Genomic DNA, 14,964 nt, shown 5'->3' with positions numbered 1-14,964 from the left:
TACCTCTATGACTCAAGACGAAGTAGTTAGCAAACATTGCTAGCTTGCAGTTTCAAGAGGCGGTTTTATTTTTCTCCCCTCATTTGCTGAATGAGTGGCCTATCATCCACTCCATCGCCTAAGTATTTTTAACCTGCAACACAGTGTTTACAGCCTCGAAAATGCTGAGAGTAACCAGGAGCAGTGGGTTGCATATAGTGTTTTTTAAACGTCCTACTTGGGCAGCATTTTGGATGTGACCCGCCAGTTGAGAAAAGCTGTTGTAGCTTGGAGGAACTTTAAAAAAAAAAATGTAACTTAGGATGTCTGATCTTGTCGTCTGAACAACTGCTATGGAGATTTGAAAGTGTTCTGGAGCCTATGAACTGAAGGAAATACTGGGTCAGTTTAGTTTGGATAAAACATTTTTGGAGTTACAGAGAGCTCTTTTGCATTTAGGAGAAACAAAGAGGGATGGTATTGAGGTCTCTTTGGATTTTCCAAAAAATTCACAAGGGTTTAAATTGGACTAGTTTTATTGTGTTGATCTCTAGACTAAATCCAACACTTTTCTTTTTTGCAGACTCACTGATGAGGCAGAGTTATGTAGCCTACTTGGAGTTATTTTTTCAAACCTTAGGAAGTCTGGTGATTTCAAAGTGTTCTGAAGGCAATATTGGGTCAGTTCCTATGAAAATAAAAGTTATGTTTTTATGTAGTTTTCCCTAAAGAAAGGAACAGAGCTTTTAATATGATGTAGTAGCATATGCCAGTGTCTGGAGCCCTCTTCCTGGTCTCCTTCTACCTATGGATTCAGGAATTACAATTTCTCACCCACACCTGGCCTGCTGCCTGACTGCATGAAGCCATCTGCTTAATTAGTTGGTCTTATGCTCTTTGCAGTCCTTAGTGTTTAAAATAAGCGAGTTGACCTTAGCCCCTGCTTATTCAACAGCGTGTCTCCGAAGATGTCTCTCACTAGCCCTTTTCTGCAGTGTGTTTAAAATGCGGGATTAAGTGCGCCAGAATCAAGCTGAAGGCATTGGGGATAACTGACCGCCAAAACAAATCCTTCTTTAGTCTGCTCTGCCAGCATATTATATGAAAACAAAGCAATAAAAGACAAAATACATATTTCTTTATAATTTTTTTGGCATTGTGAAATGTGTTTTGGTCTCTACCGACAGCTGAGTTTAGGGGCAATAACATCAGTTTTCTTTTATGATTATGTAAACATGGGGCGCACTGCCACAGCTGAATTGTAACACAATAACCTCCGTAACGAGTAGAAAACGCGTATTATCGTTCGCTGCATCCACGCGTGTTCATGTCTGTGTGCTTCATGACGGACAACTCTGCTTTGGGGGTGTTTTGTGTGTCAGAGATGTGCAAGGTGGCCTGCGGCCCCCATGGAGCCTGTGTCGGCGGGACGTGCCAGTGTGAGGAAGGGTGGACTGGTTCCGAGTGCGACCAGAGGGACTGTCACCCCCGTTGTGCTGACCACGGCGTCTGCCGAGAGGGCAAGTGTGACTGTCACCAGGGCTGGACTGGAGAACATTGCACCATTGGTGAGTTGCGCTGCGTTGTCTTGATTCATCCCACACCCCACTAGAAAATGTGTGCCAATAGCCGGGAATGTGAACGGCTCCGCCGATATTCCTGGAATAAGGAATTGGTGGATGACCTTAAAAGGAATCTGGCTCCACTCAATCCATGCCGCCCTTATGCAACCTGAATTGTAAATAGAAGGGATGATTCAATTCAAGGTTTTGACCGGATTCACTCTTATACATTTTCAGTTCTAGTTGAATTACCCTGTTGGATAAATGTACGGAAATGCTGTATCAGTCATGAACGGACACAGTTGACACAGTTGACCCCATCTCTTGTAGACTTCGTCTCCTTCACACCTCCCTTTCACCTCCCCTGCCCCGGAGCTCATGCCGTTTTCACCCGCCCGATCCGCCTTACAGTGAACCTTTCCCTCCTACCTCCTGTCCTGCTGTACTGGCAAGCCAGGGCTCATTTCAGCTTTCTCTCAGTGGAAAAGAGATGACAGCTTATCTCTGCGTTAATTGAGAATAATGAGCACTTTAATGGCGCATCTTGACCTCCTGGACCCAACTTCCTCAACACTTTGCCTCATCTGGGTGGCAGTTAAACTGCTGGCTTGATGCGCCACTGCCGTGTCAACCGAACTTCCTTGGCAACAGTGGGCTTTCGTAGAAACAACGACCCTGGTGTTCCCAAACTCTTGAACCGTAATTACATGGTTACAAGACTTTCTCCTCATCAGCACTTGTCTCCTCCAGAGAGTGGAACTGACTGGCGGTTAAATGTGAGGAGAGAAAAATCAGATTGCCGCAGGGTGATTTGTGGGGTCACATTCCTGATGTTATTAGTCTCTGCCGCCTCAGTGCGAGCTAAGAACCCATCCCATTCAGCGTCTTCCTGTTCAAGACCCCCATAAGGAAACAAATTCCTTGCCATAAATCTGCAGTGATGAATAGGCAGCCATTTACCTATTCTTACCGGGAACTTGGAGCTTACTCTTTTCTTGTTGGACTCTCTGCATAACTTTCATTCCCAGAAAGCGTCTGTAATCACATTACATGGCAAGACCTTGACGAAGGGGCTGAAATAGACTGCTACCCAGGATAAGCTATTGTTGAACCCGTTACAATCTTGTTTTTAAACTAGAGGCTTAAGCAACGCTCCTATTGCTTTGCATTTTGATTCCACTTTTTTTCTACATTTCCCAAACAATGTTTTTTCTTTCAAGTCATCCTGGGAGTTCGCTATCATCCTTGGTTCCAGTGATAAAGTGGTTGAAATGCTCATATGTTTACTGGGATGAGTAAAAGCTGCTCTTGGATGGATTTTAGAAGCCATATAAGCCACATGAATGGTAAAGTTGTGAATAATTAGTAACATAACTAATTGCAGAAGTTCACACTACAATGCTCTCCAGTAAGTATTAAACACGCAACATAAAATGGCCAGGCAAGTGTTTGTCAATAAACAATGCAGTAAATAACTGTCTTGTGAATATAGTGTACACTGTTATTTACATGATGTGGACTGTTTGTTATGTGTGTTATGAATAAAACCATGTCCCTACTGGGATTTTAGGATTACCTACTGGCAAAAGCAGCACCATTTCTTCCTTGGTTCCACACAAAACGTCAAAAATGGCATTATACATAAAACTTATAAACAGACGCCCTGCGAACACTGAACTACTGTAACACACATCTGAAAAAAAACAAAACATTACCACTCATTGCAATTGTTTTGTCTGAGCAGAACTTCATACTCTGTGCACCCAAAACCATAAGGTGTAATATGTATTATAAAACTTTAAAGAAAGAACTAACCGACCGGTATGTAACAAAGACCAAGCTGCTAACATTTGATACAACATTTTCTTTATTATAAGAGTGTCTGAGCAAATTAGGAAATCCTAATCTCCCAGCATTATTCTTTTAATCCCCTATTCTGTCATTTTTGGCATCACCTCCATGCCTTCTATCATTAATCTAACTTCGGCTGATTAACTGGAGTCTCACCCTCGAGTAGAGCCTTTTTATTAAACTAATGGGGTTAGAATTGAGCTATTCAGGTGATAAATGGTGCCAAACCATGCATGAGCTGCACCTAAAGTCCTTTGCTTCCTGTATCTTAGTCTATTTAGTTAATATACCTTGGCAACATTGAATTGCATTGTCGTTTATCAGGCGAGCCAAATAACTATAGTCAGCTGATCCTAACACATGCAGTTGTGAAACATTCATGTTCATACTGATCAGTAGTGTCCTCCTTGTTGTCCATGTCTTCTCTGCTGTAACTAATTGTTGTTCTGCGCCCTCTCTTTCTCTCTCATATGGTCTCTCTCTGTCTCTCTACCTCTTTTTCTTGTCTGTTTTTCCCTTTCTTGCTTTCTACCTCTTTCCCTCTCCTCCTCACTCTGTCTGTGTTTTTCCTTTCTCCCACTACTCCTTCCTTCTTTCTATCTTTCCCTTTTCACTTTTTTTCTTTCTCTCTCTCTCTGGCTTCCTCTTTCTTTCTCTCTCTCCATCTACCGCTCCCGTCCTTCTCCGTTTCCCCTGCCCGACCAGCTCTGGATTCCAGGGTCTCAGGTAATATATGTTTCTCTGTCTTGTTTCCTAATAAATCAGATTTATTAAATTGTAACAACCAAAATCTCTATCAAGTGGTTAGAGCATTATCAGCCAGTATCCTGATGGTCGCTGGTTCAAATCCCCAAAAAGGTGGGAAGTCGGTTGTTGTGACCCTAATGACTTCTGTAATTTGCTCTGGATAACAGTATCTGCTGAATTACTTAAATGACAAATGTAATAAAAACTCACCTCAGAATGGAGTGACGTTACGTTCATTTTTAAAAGTATCAGAATGTGACAAAACATGAAATTGCTGCTCAGACTAGAAACATTATATCTACAAACTGATAACCGAAGGCTCATCAGCACTTTCCGAAGCTACTGACATCTAAACCAACCTGGGTAGTATCCTGCAAAGTACAATTTACTTTTTTTCTTTTTTTAAGCTCACAGTTAGTTTCACATTCCAGATCAGGCTTTATCTATACTACAATAGTGTGTGTGTCTGGTTCACCGGCCACTTAGCAGCGGACTTGTAACTGCTCGTGCATGTCTCAGATAGCTAGTCAAACGCCAGACTCCTCACTGAGATGACGCCGAAACGTCTATCCATGGACAAGCTAACATTTTGGCAGGAATCAACACAGTATAGATCTTGTCATTACATCAAGCTATGCTATGATAGAAGGTTCATGCCGTCTTCCTGCTTTGGTGTGGTTTTTGGAGCACCTTTTTCGCCACTCCTATAAATAATAAAATTTTGGAAAGTCATAAACCGTTAAATACCTCCTGTTTTTACTCTGTTTAGTGTGATATTTTAATATCACTATTTTCAGAACATAACATTAGATTTTTAAAGGATTTAATTAGCAGCATCCTCAAATTGTGACACAATCTTTGCGCGAGGAAGGGAGTCTTCTTTCCGTCATTAGTCAGATGATGTGTCATCTAAAGTTTTCCTGCAGTAGATGAGTAATTTTGTTTTCCAAATGTTTTCCCTCTCATCAATGGTAATAGGAGCGGTCAAGATAGGATACAAAGGTAATGGAACGACCACCCCAGAGAGATTGTCACCAGCAATCACTCACCTGCTCTCTGTTTTCTACTCCAAGCACGGCGTCCATATGTCACATGTCCCAGTCTGTCACTGTTTCTATTGTGAATCCTGATCCCCACTACCTCCATACCTGTCCGTCCTAACGAGTCAAACACTGTTCTGGCCCTTTACCTGTCCTTGCTGATGTAGCTTTTAGTCCATCCTGGTCTGCTCTTTTCTCCGTTCCACCTTCTGACAAAGTGCAATATCCTTAATTAGAGAGGTTGAGACCACCATGTACCTTTTTGTCTAAACCTTTATACAGCTGTCTCTAATTGTAACTTCACACGGGTTTTGTGCTAGTTTTAGATCACGCTAACGTTCTTGTTTTTTAGAGCTGAATTTGGAAAATATCACAGATAGCACGAGAAGAACTGACTATTCAGCATATTAGAAAAAAGCAGAGCAAGCAAAGTGTATTTGCATTACTAACAACTGCTCTCGAACTGTGTTGACCTCCATCCATTCTTAATAAGTTTGCCAAGAATATTTCCATTTATGAGTTAACTGAAATGTTTTGGAACCCTTGTGAAACTACACTATTTTTACACCCTCTCACCCAAAAGTCCAAATTCTACGTATTGTTGGTTTGTCCACTTTATATTGTCCTTTTCATTTTGTTCCTTTGTACCACCCCTGACCAGGTGTTGTCTCCTCCCCTCAACCTGTAGCCCTCTCTCTGATTGGCTAGTATTTGTATATGACATGGCTGTTTTGGCAGACGGGTGCCCTGGGTTGTGCAACAGCAATGGAAGATGCATCCTGGACCAGGTCGGGTGGCGCTGTATCTGCCAGTCAGGATGGAGGGGGCTAGGCTGTGATGTTGCCACGGAGACCCTCTGCTCAGATGGAAAGGACAATGAGGGGGGTAAGAACAACATTTGTGTTTTGAATAAGCATAGCTGAAAAAAAAAAACGCCTGGTCAGTGTTCAGTTTTAAAACCAATGGCGATGTTGTGGCCGGACCAAGAATTGCTTGCTTAATTATTAAATCAATCAATTTATCTTTTTAAGTACATTGCAGATCTCAGGCAAACAGGTAATCATAATACAAAAAGTTTGGATGCTTCGTGAAATGCAAATAAGAACAGAATGCAATGATGTGCAAATCATTTATCCTTGTATTTAATTGAAAATAGTAAAGACAACATCAAATGTTGAATCTTAGGTGTGGCATCATCTCTTTTAACAACACTCTGTAAGCATTTGGGAACTGAGGAGACCAGTTGCTGTAGTTTTAAAAGTGAAATGTTTTCCCACTCTTGCTTGACATAGGATTTCACCTGCCCAACAGTTCGGGGTCTCCTTTGCTGTATATGCCATTTCTTAATGTGCCAAATGTTTTCAATGGGTGACAGGTGTGGACTGCATGCAGGCCAGTTTAACGCCCAGACACTTTTACTACAGAGCCATGCTGTTGTTACACGTGCAGAATGTGGTTTGGCATTGTCCTGCTGAAATAAGCAAGGCCTTCCCTGAAAAATATGTTCTGTGCTCCAAATGTTCCAAAACCTGTGTATATTGTTGAGCATTAATGGTGCCTTCACAGAAGGCAACATAATTTTCAATTAAATGTAGGGATAAATTATTGGCAATACATTGCATTCTGTTTTTATGTACATTTTTTGCAGCATCCCAGCTTTTTTGGAATCGGGGTTATACATGGAAAATATATCAATTAATTTTTTAATGCTGCGAAATCAGCTTTCTTCTCTTTTTTTTATGTTTTATTCACTCAACTTTCATGACATAAATGTATTGCTGTATGAATAAATAGAATTTCAAGTAATGATTCATATAATTCACAAATATACTGCTTGGCAGTTCAATTAATAGGTACAAAAAATTGCTAGGAATGTCAACAGTTCAAATAGTGGAGGGAGTGATGAATGGTTTTGTTATGATTGAAGTCCCATTTTTGCTGTTGCGTGTAAACAGACATTTCGGTGAAGCAGTTTGTTAATTCACTGATTGTCCTGCTGTAGCTAAGATTGGTGCTCAAGTCTGTGTAGAGTTCAAGAATGACATTGTAGATTGAAGTTTATATTTACTTATGGTGTCTGTTATATGTCCAAATAAGTTTCCATTTCCAGTCTACACTGGTAGAATTCTCATGAAATCCTTACTCTATGTCATTATCGACATTCTATGAAAGCTTGTCAGAACATTTTTCTAAGGGTTTCATGTTGTTACTGTGGGTATTTCAACTTTTTTTTAATAAGATTTCACGTTGTAAAAATGCTGTCTGTTCCACATCAATATTGCCGAGTCTGAGGTCTACGTGGAACAGTGCGACGACACTCCGGCAGCGTTGAGACACCGTTAAATTACTGGAGGATGTGTTTTGCCGCTGCCATTGCAGCTTTCTCTGGCGCACACGAGGGATGGGGTTAGAAGTCCTATCTCAATTGGACCTTTTGTTTAATTAACCACCATGGTTGAGTGTAATCTTTAAACTGATACAACCAGTTATTGAGTCAGTTAAGGGGGTAATCACCTTTTCACAGTGGGGGCATTGGATGTTAAATTGAATTAATTCAATAAGTATGTGAAGCATTTTATTCTTTTCACTCTGGTTCGCTTAACTAGGTGTGCTTGCCAAAGGCAAAGCACAACTCTAGATTTCTCTCATTGTCTTATTGGGTGACTCTAAAATTCTCTTACAGTCTTTCTATTATTTCAATTTCTTCTATCCCCTTTAGGGACTAATAAATAAATGACAATCCACTTTAACAACTATGAGCTATGAAACACGAAACCAACTCTCAAATGCCCCTTATGGGGTGGCTTGAGAAGTTTTATTTGTATGGAGAGTATTTAAATGCCCTTGTGATGCCTTTCAATGTGGAAAATGGGTACCATTAGACTTTAATGGTAATGAAACTACGAATTATACAAGCATCTCCACCTAGAAGCGATTTAACTCCAAACCGTGTTCAAATGTACCCCAACTTGAGTCACTTCAATCTTTTTTTTTTATGCTGTTAACTTTTTCAATACACATTTTAAACACTTATTATACGTTAACAGTGGTTTTAATGAGAGCCACGGGGATATAGAGGAAAACTCAATAGGGTTTAGCCAATCTTGCTGTATCACCAACTTTAAAGCTTTAAGGTTATCATCAATTGAAAATGAAAACTGGACATTTGAGAATTTGGTTTGTGTTTGTAGCATTTATTGTTTAGGCTCTACAGTGAATGCAATATTATTGGAATAATAATAAGAGAACTGCGACCGAAATGTAACTGTTCAATTGAAAGTGACCAAACAAACATTATTTCACATGGCTTGGCCATACCAACTTCAAAGCAGTAAACGTTTTTTACACAAACAAGATCTGACAACATATGGTGTCAAAATATGCAACAAAACGTAGAAAATGTAGGTCAAAGGAACTTTATATAACCGTACGAGGGTCCTCCTCACAGTGTTAATATTTTAGACACATCTGTTCTCACAGAGGGTGTACCAAGTTCTGTTAGGGTGTTGTCCAATGTCAACACTGTTGCATCTTGGTCTGACAGATGGACTGGTGGACTGTATGGACCCAGACTGTTGTTTGCAGAGCTCCTGCCAGAGCCAGCCCTACTGCCGTGGATCCCCAGACCCCACACGAATTCTGAGCAAAGGTCAAGGGTCATCCTCGACTCAGTCTGTCCCCAAGGGCTTTTATGAGCATGTCAGCTTCCTGGTTGGGCCCGGTGGTTGTCATGTGATTCCCGGTGACAACCCTTTCAACAGCAGGTGAGACTTTTCTTGTGCCGTGTTAAAACCATTGTAATTCTCATGTCAAAACTAGTTGTCAGTACTTTATCATTGATATAAAGCTCAGTTGATGGAATTGCAGCAATTTTGTCCTGGAGTTGCTTCTGCGAGACTCACTGTGGCTTGGGGACCCTGACTTGATGAGGAAGGGGAGAAAGTTCTTATTGATTTGCATGTTAAGCAAAATGATTGGCTGCTCCCCACCTTAGCGGTGTATAAAAGCTTGTAATGGAAATAACCAAGTGTCATCATTCGTCAACATAAAGCGCTACGACGATCCCCAATGAATAAAGCACGAGAGGGCTCTGATATCAATTTGCAAGCAAGTTTTTCAGTAGCACTGCATTTATTTCTTCAACGGGAATCTCAGTGCACTCTCTCCGGCTGTTCTGAATCATAAGTAGAGTTTGTTTTGCGACTGATAGAGAGGATGTTAATTGCCAAATGCATGTGGAATGCTTTGGGAATAGCATTTCCCTCAACTTCGCAGAATACTTTGAGAGTATTCCTTATATAAATAGCCATTAATATAGAATGAGGCAATTATTGTGGCTTTATCTCTGTTAAGATATTGGTTTCAACATAAAAATGTATAGTTAGTCGCTTGGAACCTTGGTACCCTGATTCCAACCTGATTGCTGGGGGAATTGTACTGGTAGGCTAGAAAACTGCGGTTCCGTTTCTTCTTGATGCAGACATTATGGTATTATGTATTTATGCACAGAGACATTTCACAAAGTAAATTACAATCATGAAGCATAGAATTACAGCTATTTTGGGCAAAATAAAGTGAACAAGATTGATACGGTAAATGCATAAATTTTATTTCACTTGTTTGTATTATTGTGCAGTTATTTTCTTACCAAAACTCCAATGAATTTGCCAATCAAAATGCCACCACCAGTAGCATTGTTGGTTTTGTCTAGATATGCTACAATGAGAGCAGGGGAGAACAGCGATCCAAAGAGAAGAAATGTGTTTTCAATGTGTGTTTGGGTGTCATGGCAGTGATCTATGTTGTTCATAGGAAAACAATAGCTTACATGCGTTGTGATGAGAAATCTCCCAGTAAAATGTGAACTGAAACCACTGCAAGACATTGACAGAAAGGCACTGTGTGAATTACATTGCTAATTTCTAAGGTTATACGTAGGTGATTTGAGGTAATGTTTATTTAGGGGGTCAGCCATCCTCAAGAAGATTAATGTAGAGTCAGGGAAGTATATTGAACCTCCAGAGCTCTAAGTGGCTTCTATCCCCTAGACTGCAAAATATAAAACAAGTTGTTATGCTAGGCATGTCGCATTTCAGGAAAACTGAGAAGCAAAAGCTGTTGATCATCCCTGCCTTATATCAATAATAACCCAAAGATAAAGCCACAAAAATGAGACACATCGTGCCCCATAGGTCCACTGCTAATGATGAATGGAATGGCGGAATACCTCGTGAAAATCTGCTCCAAGCCAAAGCGAGCCTTGCTGAAATGCTGATGAAGAAACATCCCTTTGTCATCTTACCCCCTTTAGACTGCTGCCCAACTTAACAAATTACCCCACGATTAGAAATGCAAGAATGTGCGTGGGGTCCTGGAACAACCTACAGTACGTGGAATAATTGCTATGGCAGTGGCTACCCACGTAGAATATCCCAAAACCTTTTACGTGTAAACTGCTTGATGTAAGAGGCCCTTGATGGCGGCGAGTCCTATTCCCTATGAGTTATGGACACTTAAAAGTGCTAAATAGGGAAGGCTGTTGCTGTTTTCATGACATGAGTGTTGGTAACGGTCAGTAAATCAGACTGCTGGTAACCTAACTGAGGAAGGACAAATGCGTGACTGCTCGTTGACTCTGTCTCCCATTCTGTCTGTTTACCTGACCCTCTTTGTGTTTATGTACTGACACAGCCTGGCGTCAGTCGTCCGGGGTCAGGTGCTGACGGGCGACGCGACGCCGCTGATCGGGGTGAACGTGTCTTTCCGGGACAACCCTGAGTACGGCTACACGATTACGCGCCAGGATGGCATGTAAGAGGATGCACGCTCACGCACACACACAACAGACATACCATATGTCACAAACACACACACACACCATCTCTGACCTTTATGCGGGTTCAGTTAAGGTCTGCTAGGCCTACAGGACATTTCTGGCAGTTTTGACATTTTTAAGTTGATATTTGACGTTCTGTGGCAGCGTGTGGTATACTACACTGATTCAAGTCACAGAATTGCTGTTAAGGTCAAGTGTGTGTTTTTGTGGGGGGAAATACGTTTCTTTTTTTCTCCAAAAAAAAGGGAATTGAAGTTTATCAGCTGTGTTTAAATAAATATATGCTTTATTTTTATCATAAACCACTGCATAAAGAACAATTGCCCACCGCCAGAAAGTTTGTCCTATAGGAGATGCATCGGCAATTGAAAACAATTGGGTGGGGGTGATTCATTTCAGTGTAACGATTAATAACGCTATTTCAAAGGACAATACAATTGAAACTTGAATAGAATTTGAATAACATTTTCAGTTACAGGTTTTGAAAATATTCCAAAGCGATTTACTGCGTGCTGTGGTGCGGCCTAATACACCTACTGGAAAGCTTTATTTGGCCTACAGGGCCAAATCACACCATTAAATATGTTATGAATAAAGATAAACAAAAACTGGACTTGACTTTTTATCCAGACATAGCCACCCTGGCCTGCTGGATGCCCCAGACCCTGACATCTCTGGCAGTTGTTTTCTCTAGGGCATAAAAGTGCCTCCCGGATCTATCAATGGAGCCATGTCCAAAAACAATTCAAAACGGGAACAACAGAGCAGTGTGCCATACAACAATAGCTCATGCAAATGTCACAGATGTTGGGACCATTTATAGACCAAGGCTGTTTAAAATGCATCCAATAAGCCACAGCAGAATCAAGCTGGCAGCAGTGTGGACTATCACAGGATTACAGTCAGATTTTCTCAGGCTATTACCGTGTAATGTGGTTCATTATCTAACAAAGTCGTACATACATTTCAGGGAAAACATTCTACTCCTCTGGGGTGTGTATCATCATACAATAGTCTGTCTGGTGTTACTGGCATGTGTGGAACCGCTTTATTCACAATGGGAACAAAATATGTGGCTGAAGTTTGTCTGGACTAAAAGGCTTTGAATATGCTGTGATCTATGGGACTGGATCCGTGATCTGTGGGACTGTGATCTGTGGGACTGTGATCTGTGGGACTGTGATCTGTGGGACTGTGATCTGTGGGACTGTGGGACTGTGATCTGTGGGACTGTGATCTGTGGGACTGTGATCTGTGATCCGTGGGACTGTGATCCGTGATCCGTGGGACTGTGATCCGTGATCCGTGGGACTGTGATCCGTGATCCGTGGGACTGTGATCCGTGATCCGTGGGACTGTGATCCGTGATCCGTGGGACTGTGATCCTTGATCCGTGGGACTGTGATCCTTGATCCGTGGGACTGTGATCCTTGATCCGTGGGACTGTGATCCGTGGGACTGTGATCCGTGGGACTGTGATCCGTGGGACTGTGATCCGTGATCCTTGATCCGTGGGACTGTGATCCGTGGGACTGTGATCCGTGGGACTGTGATCCGTGATCTGTGGGACTGGCGTAGTCCATCTTATGAAGCAGGAGCCTCGTAGGTGTGGGACTCCAACCTGCTTCCCCTCTGGTAAATGCTAAAGGACAAGCGCAGTTGCTTAGCCACCGTATCAGCTCAGTGTGTCAAGAGGACAGGAACAACATCAAAGCATAGTCTTTTGCAGCTGGGAACCCTCCCTTCCCCTGGCATGGAAAGGATGGAGTGGTATGGGGGGGGGTTAGAGGGGGAGTTCTTGGGTCAGACGCACGTCTGTATGTGATATGGTGTGTAGTGCCAATGAACTAGTTTGACACCTATCAGTGTGGAATTAAAAAGTATACACAATCCCTAATAAAACCTTTGTATAGCCACAAGACACGTGGTGTACTGATGCTAGCTAGCCACAATATGTTGTGGGAGTTGTTAGGTTCACACAATTTAGAATTGTTTTCCCCCTTCTGATTACCAGTCACAGCAAACATAACTGATTTCATTGGACAAACACATAGCATATGAGTTAAAATACATTTCATCTCACAGTCAGTGAATACATTTTTGCATTAATTCTTTCCCTTTAGTTGATGCAGATAAATGATTTCTTCCAATAATGTTTATGCAGAAAAATATGTTGGTAAAACAAGGCTATGTACAGTGGATATAAAAAGTCTACACACCCCTGTTAAAATGCCTTGTTTTTGTTATGTAAAAGAATGAGAAACTTTTTCCACTTTGAATGTGACCCACAGTGGGGAGAACAAGTATTTGATACACTCCCGATTTTGCAGGTTTTCCTACTTACAAAGCATGTTAGAGGTCTGTAACAAAAATCCAGAAAATCACATTGTATGATTTTTAAATAGTTAATTTGCATTTTATTGCATGACAAGTATTTGATTACCTACCAACCAGTAAGAATTCCGGCTCTAACAGACCTATTAATTTTTCTTTAAGAAGCCCTCCTGTTCTCCACTCATTACCTGTATTAACTGCACCTGTTTGAACTCGTTACCTGTATAAAAGACACCTGTCCACACACTCAATCAAACAGACTCCAACCTCTCCACAATGGCCAAGACCAAAGAGCTGTGTAAGGACATCAGGGATAAAATTGTAGACCTGCACAAGGCTACATGGGGATGGGCTACAGGACAATATGCAAGCAGCTTGGTGAGAAGGCTACAACTGTTGGCGCAGTTATTAGAAAATGGAAGAAGTTCAAGATGACGGTCAATCTCCCTCGGTCTGGGGCTCCATGCAAGATCTCACCTCGTGGGGCATCAATGATCATGAGGAAGGTGAGAGATCAGCCCAGAACTACACGGCAGGACCTGGTAAATGACCAGAGGAGAGCTGGGACCACAATCTCAAAGAAAACCATTAGTAACACACTACGCCGTCATGGATTAAATTCCTGCAGCGCACGCAAGGTCCCCCTGCTCAAGCCAGCGCATGTCCAGGCCCGTCTGAAGTTTGCCAATGACCATCTGGATGATCCAGTTGTGGAATGCAAAAGGTCATGTGGTCTGATGAGACAAAAATGTAGCTTTTTGGTCTGAACTCCGCTTGCATTGTTTGGAGGAAGAAGAAGGATGAGTACAACCCTAAGAACACCATCCCAACCGTGAAGCATGGAGGTGGAAACATCATTCTTGGGGATGCTTTTCTGCAAAGGGGACAGGACAACTGTACCGTATTGTGGAGAAGATGGATGGGGCCATGTATCGCGAGATCTTGGCCAACGACCTCTATCCCTCAGTAAAAGCATTGAAGATGGGTCGTGGCTGGGTCTTCCAGCATGACAATGACCCGAAACACACAGCCAGGGCAACTAAGGAGTGGCTCCATAAGAAGCATTTCAAGGACCTGGAGTGGCCTAGCCAGTCTCCAGACCTGAACCCAATAGAAAATCTTTGGAGGGAGCTGAAAGTCCATATTGCCCAGCGACAGCCCCGATCTGGAGAAGGTCTGTATGGAGGAGTGGGCCAAAATCCCTGCTGCAGTGTGTACAAACCTGGTCAAGAACTACAGGAAACGTATTATCACTCTAATTGCAAACAAAGGTTTCTGTACCAAATTAACTTCTGCTTTTCTGATCTATCAAATACTTATGTCATGCAATAAAATACAAATTAATTACTTAAAAATTATACAATGTGATTTTCTGTATTTTTGTTTTAGATTCCGCCACTCACAGTTGAAGAGTACCTATGATAAAAAAAAATGCAGATTTCTACATGCTTTGTAAGTGGGAAAACCTGCAAAATACTTGTTCTCCCCACTGTATAATGTAAACAATTCAATTGAAAAACCAACTGAAATCTTTAAGGGGGAAAAATTAAAACCTTACAATAACCTCGTTGCATAAGTGTGCACACCCTCTTATAACTGGGGATGTGGCTGTGTT

General features: G+C 41.7%; 1 protein-coding gene across 5 annotated transcripts in view; it reads left to right on the top strand.

The window, feature by feature from the left end:
• Window positions 1-14,964, top strand: part of si:dkey-237h12.3 (teneurin-3) — a 142,528-nt gene that overhangs the window by 86,590 nt on the left and 40,974 nt on the right. For 2 of the 5 annotated variants that reach the window (XM_010899787.5, XM_020046120.3), the window contains exons 12-17: window positions 1,362-1,547; window positions 4,098-4,118; window positions 5,118-5,141; window positions 5,918-6,064; window positions 8,724-8,943; window positions 10,871-10,990. In XM_010899787.5, coding sequence (XP_010898089.4) covers window positions 1,362-1,547; window positions 4,098-4,118; window positions 5,118-5,141; window positions 5,918-6,064; window positions 8,724-8,943; window positions 10,871-10,990 — 718 coding nt within the window. The remainder of the gene's footprint in view (window positions 1-1,361; window positions 1,548-4,097; window positions 4,119-5,117; window positions 5,142-5,917; window positions 6,065-8,723; window positions 8,944-10,870; window positions 10,991-14,964) is intronic. The other 3 variants (XM_020046123.3, XM_020046122.3, XM_020046121.3) reach the window with 2 other exon arrangements.

Source organism: Esox lucius, chromosome 4, assembly GCF_011004845.1.
Source record: "Esox lucius isolate fEsoLuc1 chromosome 4, fEsoLuc1.pri, whole genome shotgun sequence".
In the NCBI taxonomy this organism is placed as follows: domain Eukaryota; kingdom Metazoa; phylum Chordata; class Actinopteri; order Esociformes; family Esocidae; genus Esox; species Esox lucius.
Note: the sequence above shows the minus strand (reverse complement) of the source record. Positions and strands in the feature narration are given on the sequence as shown.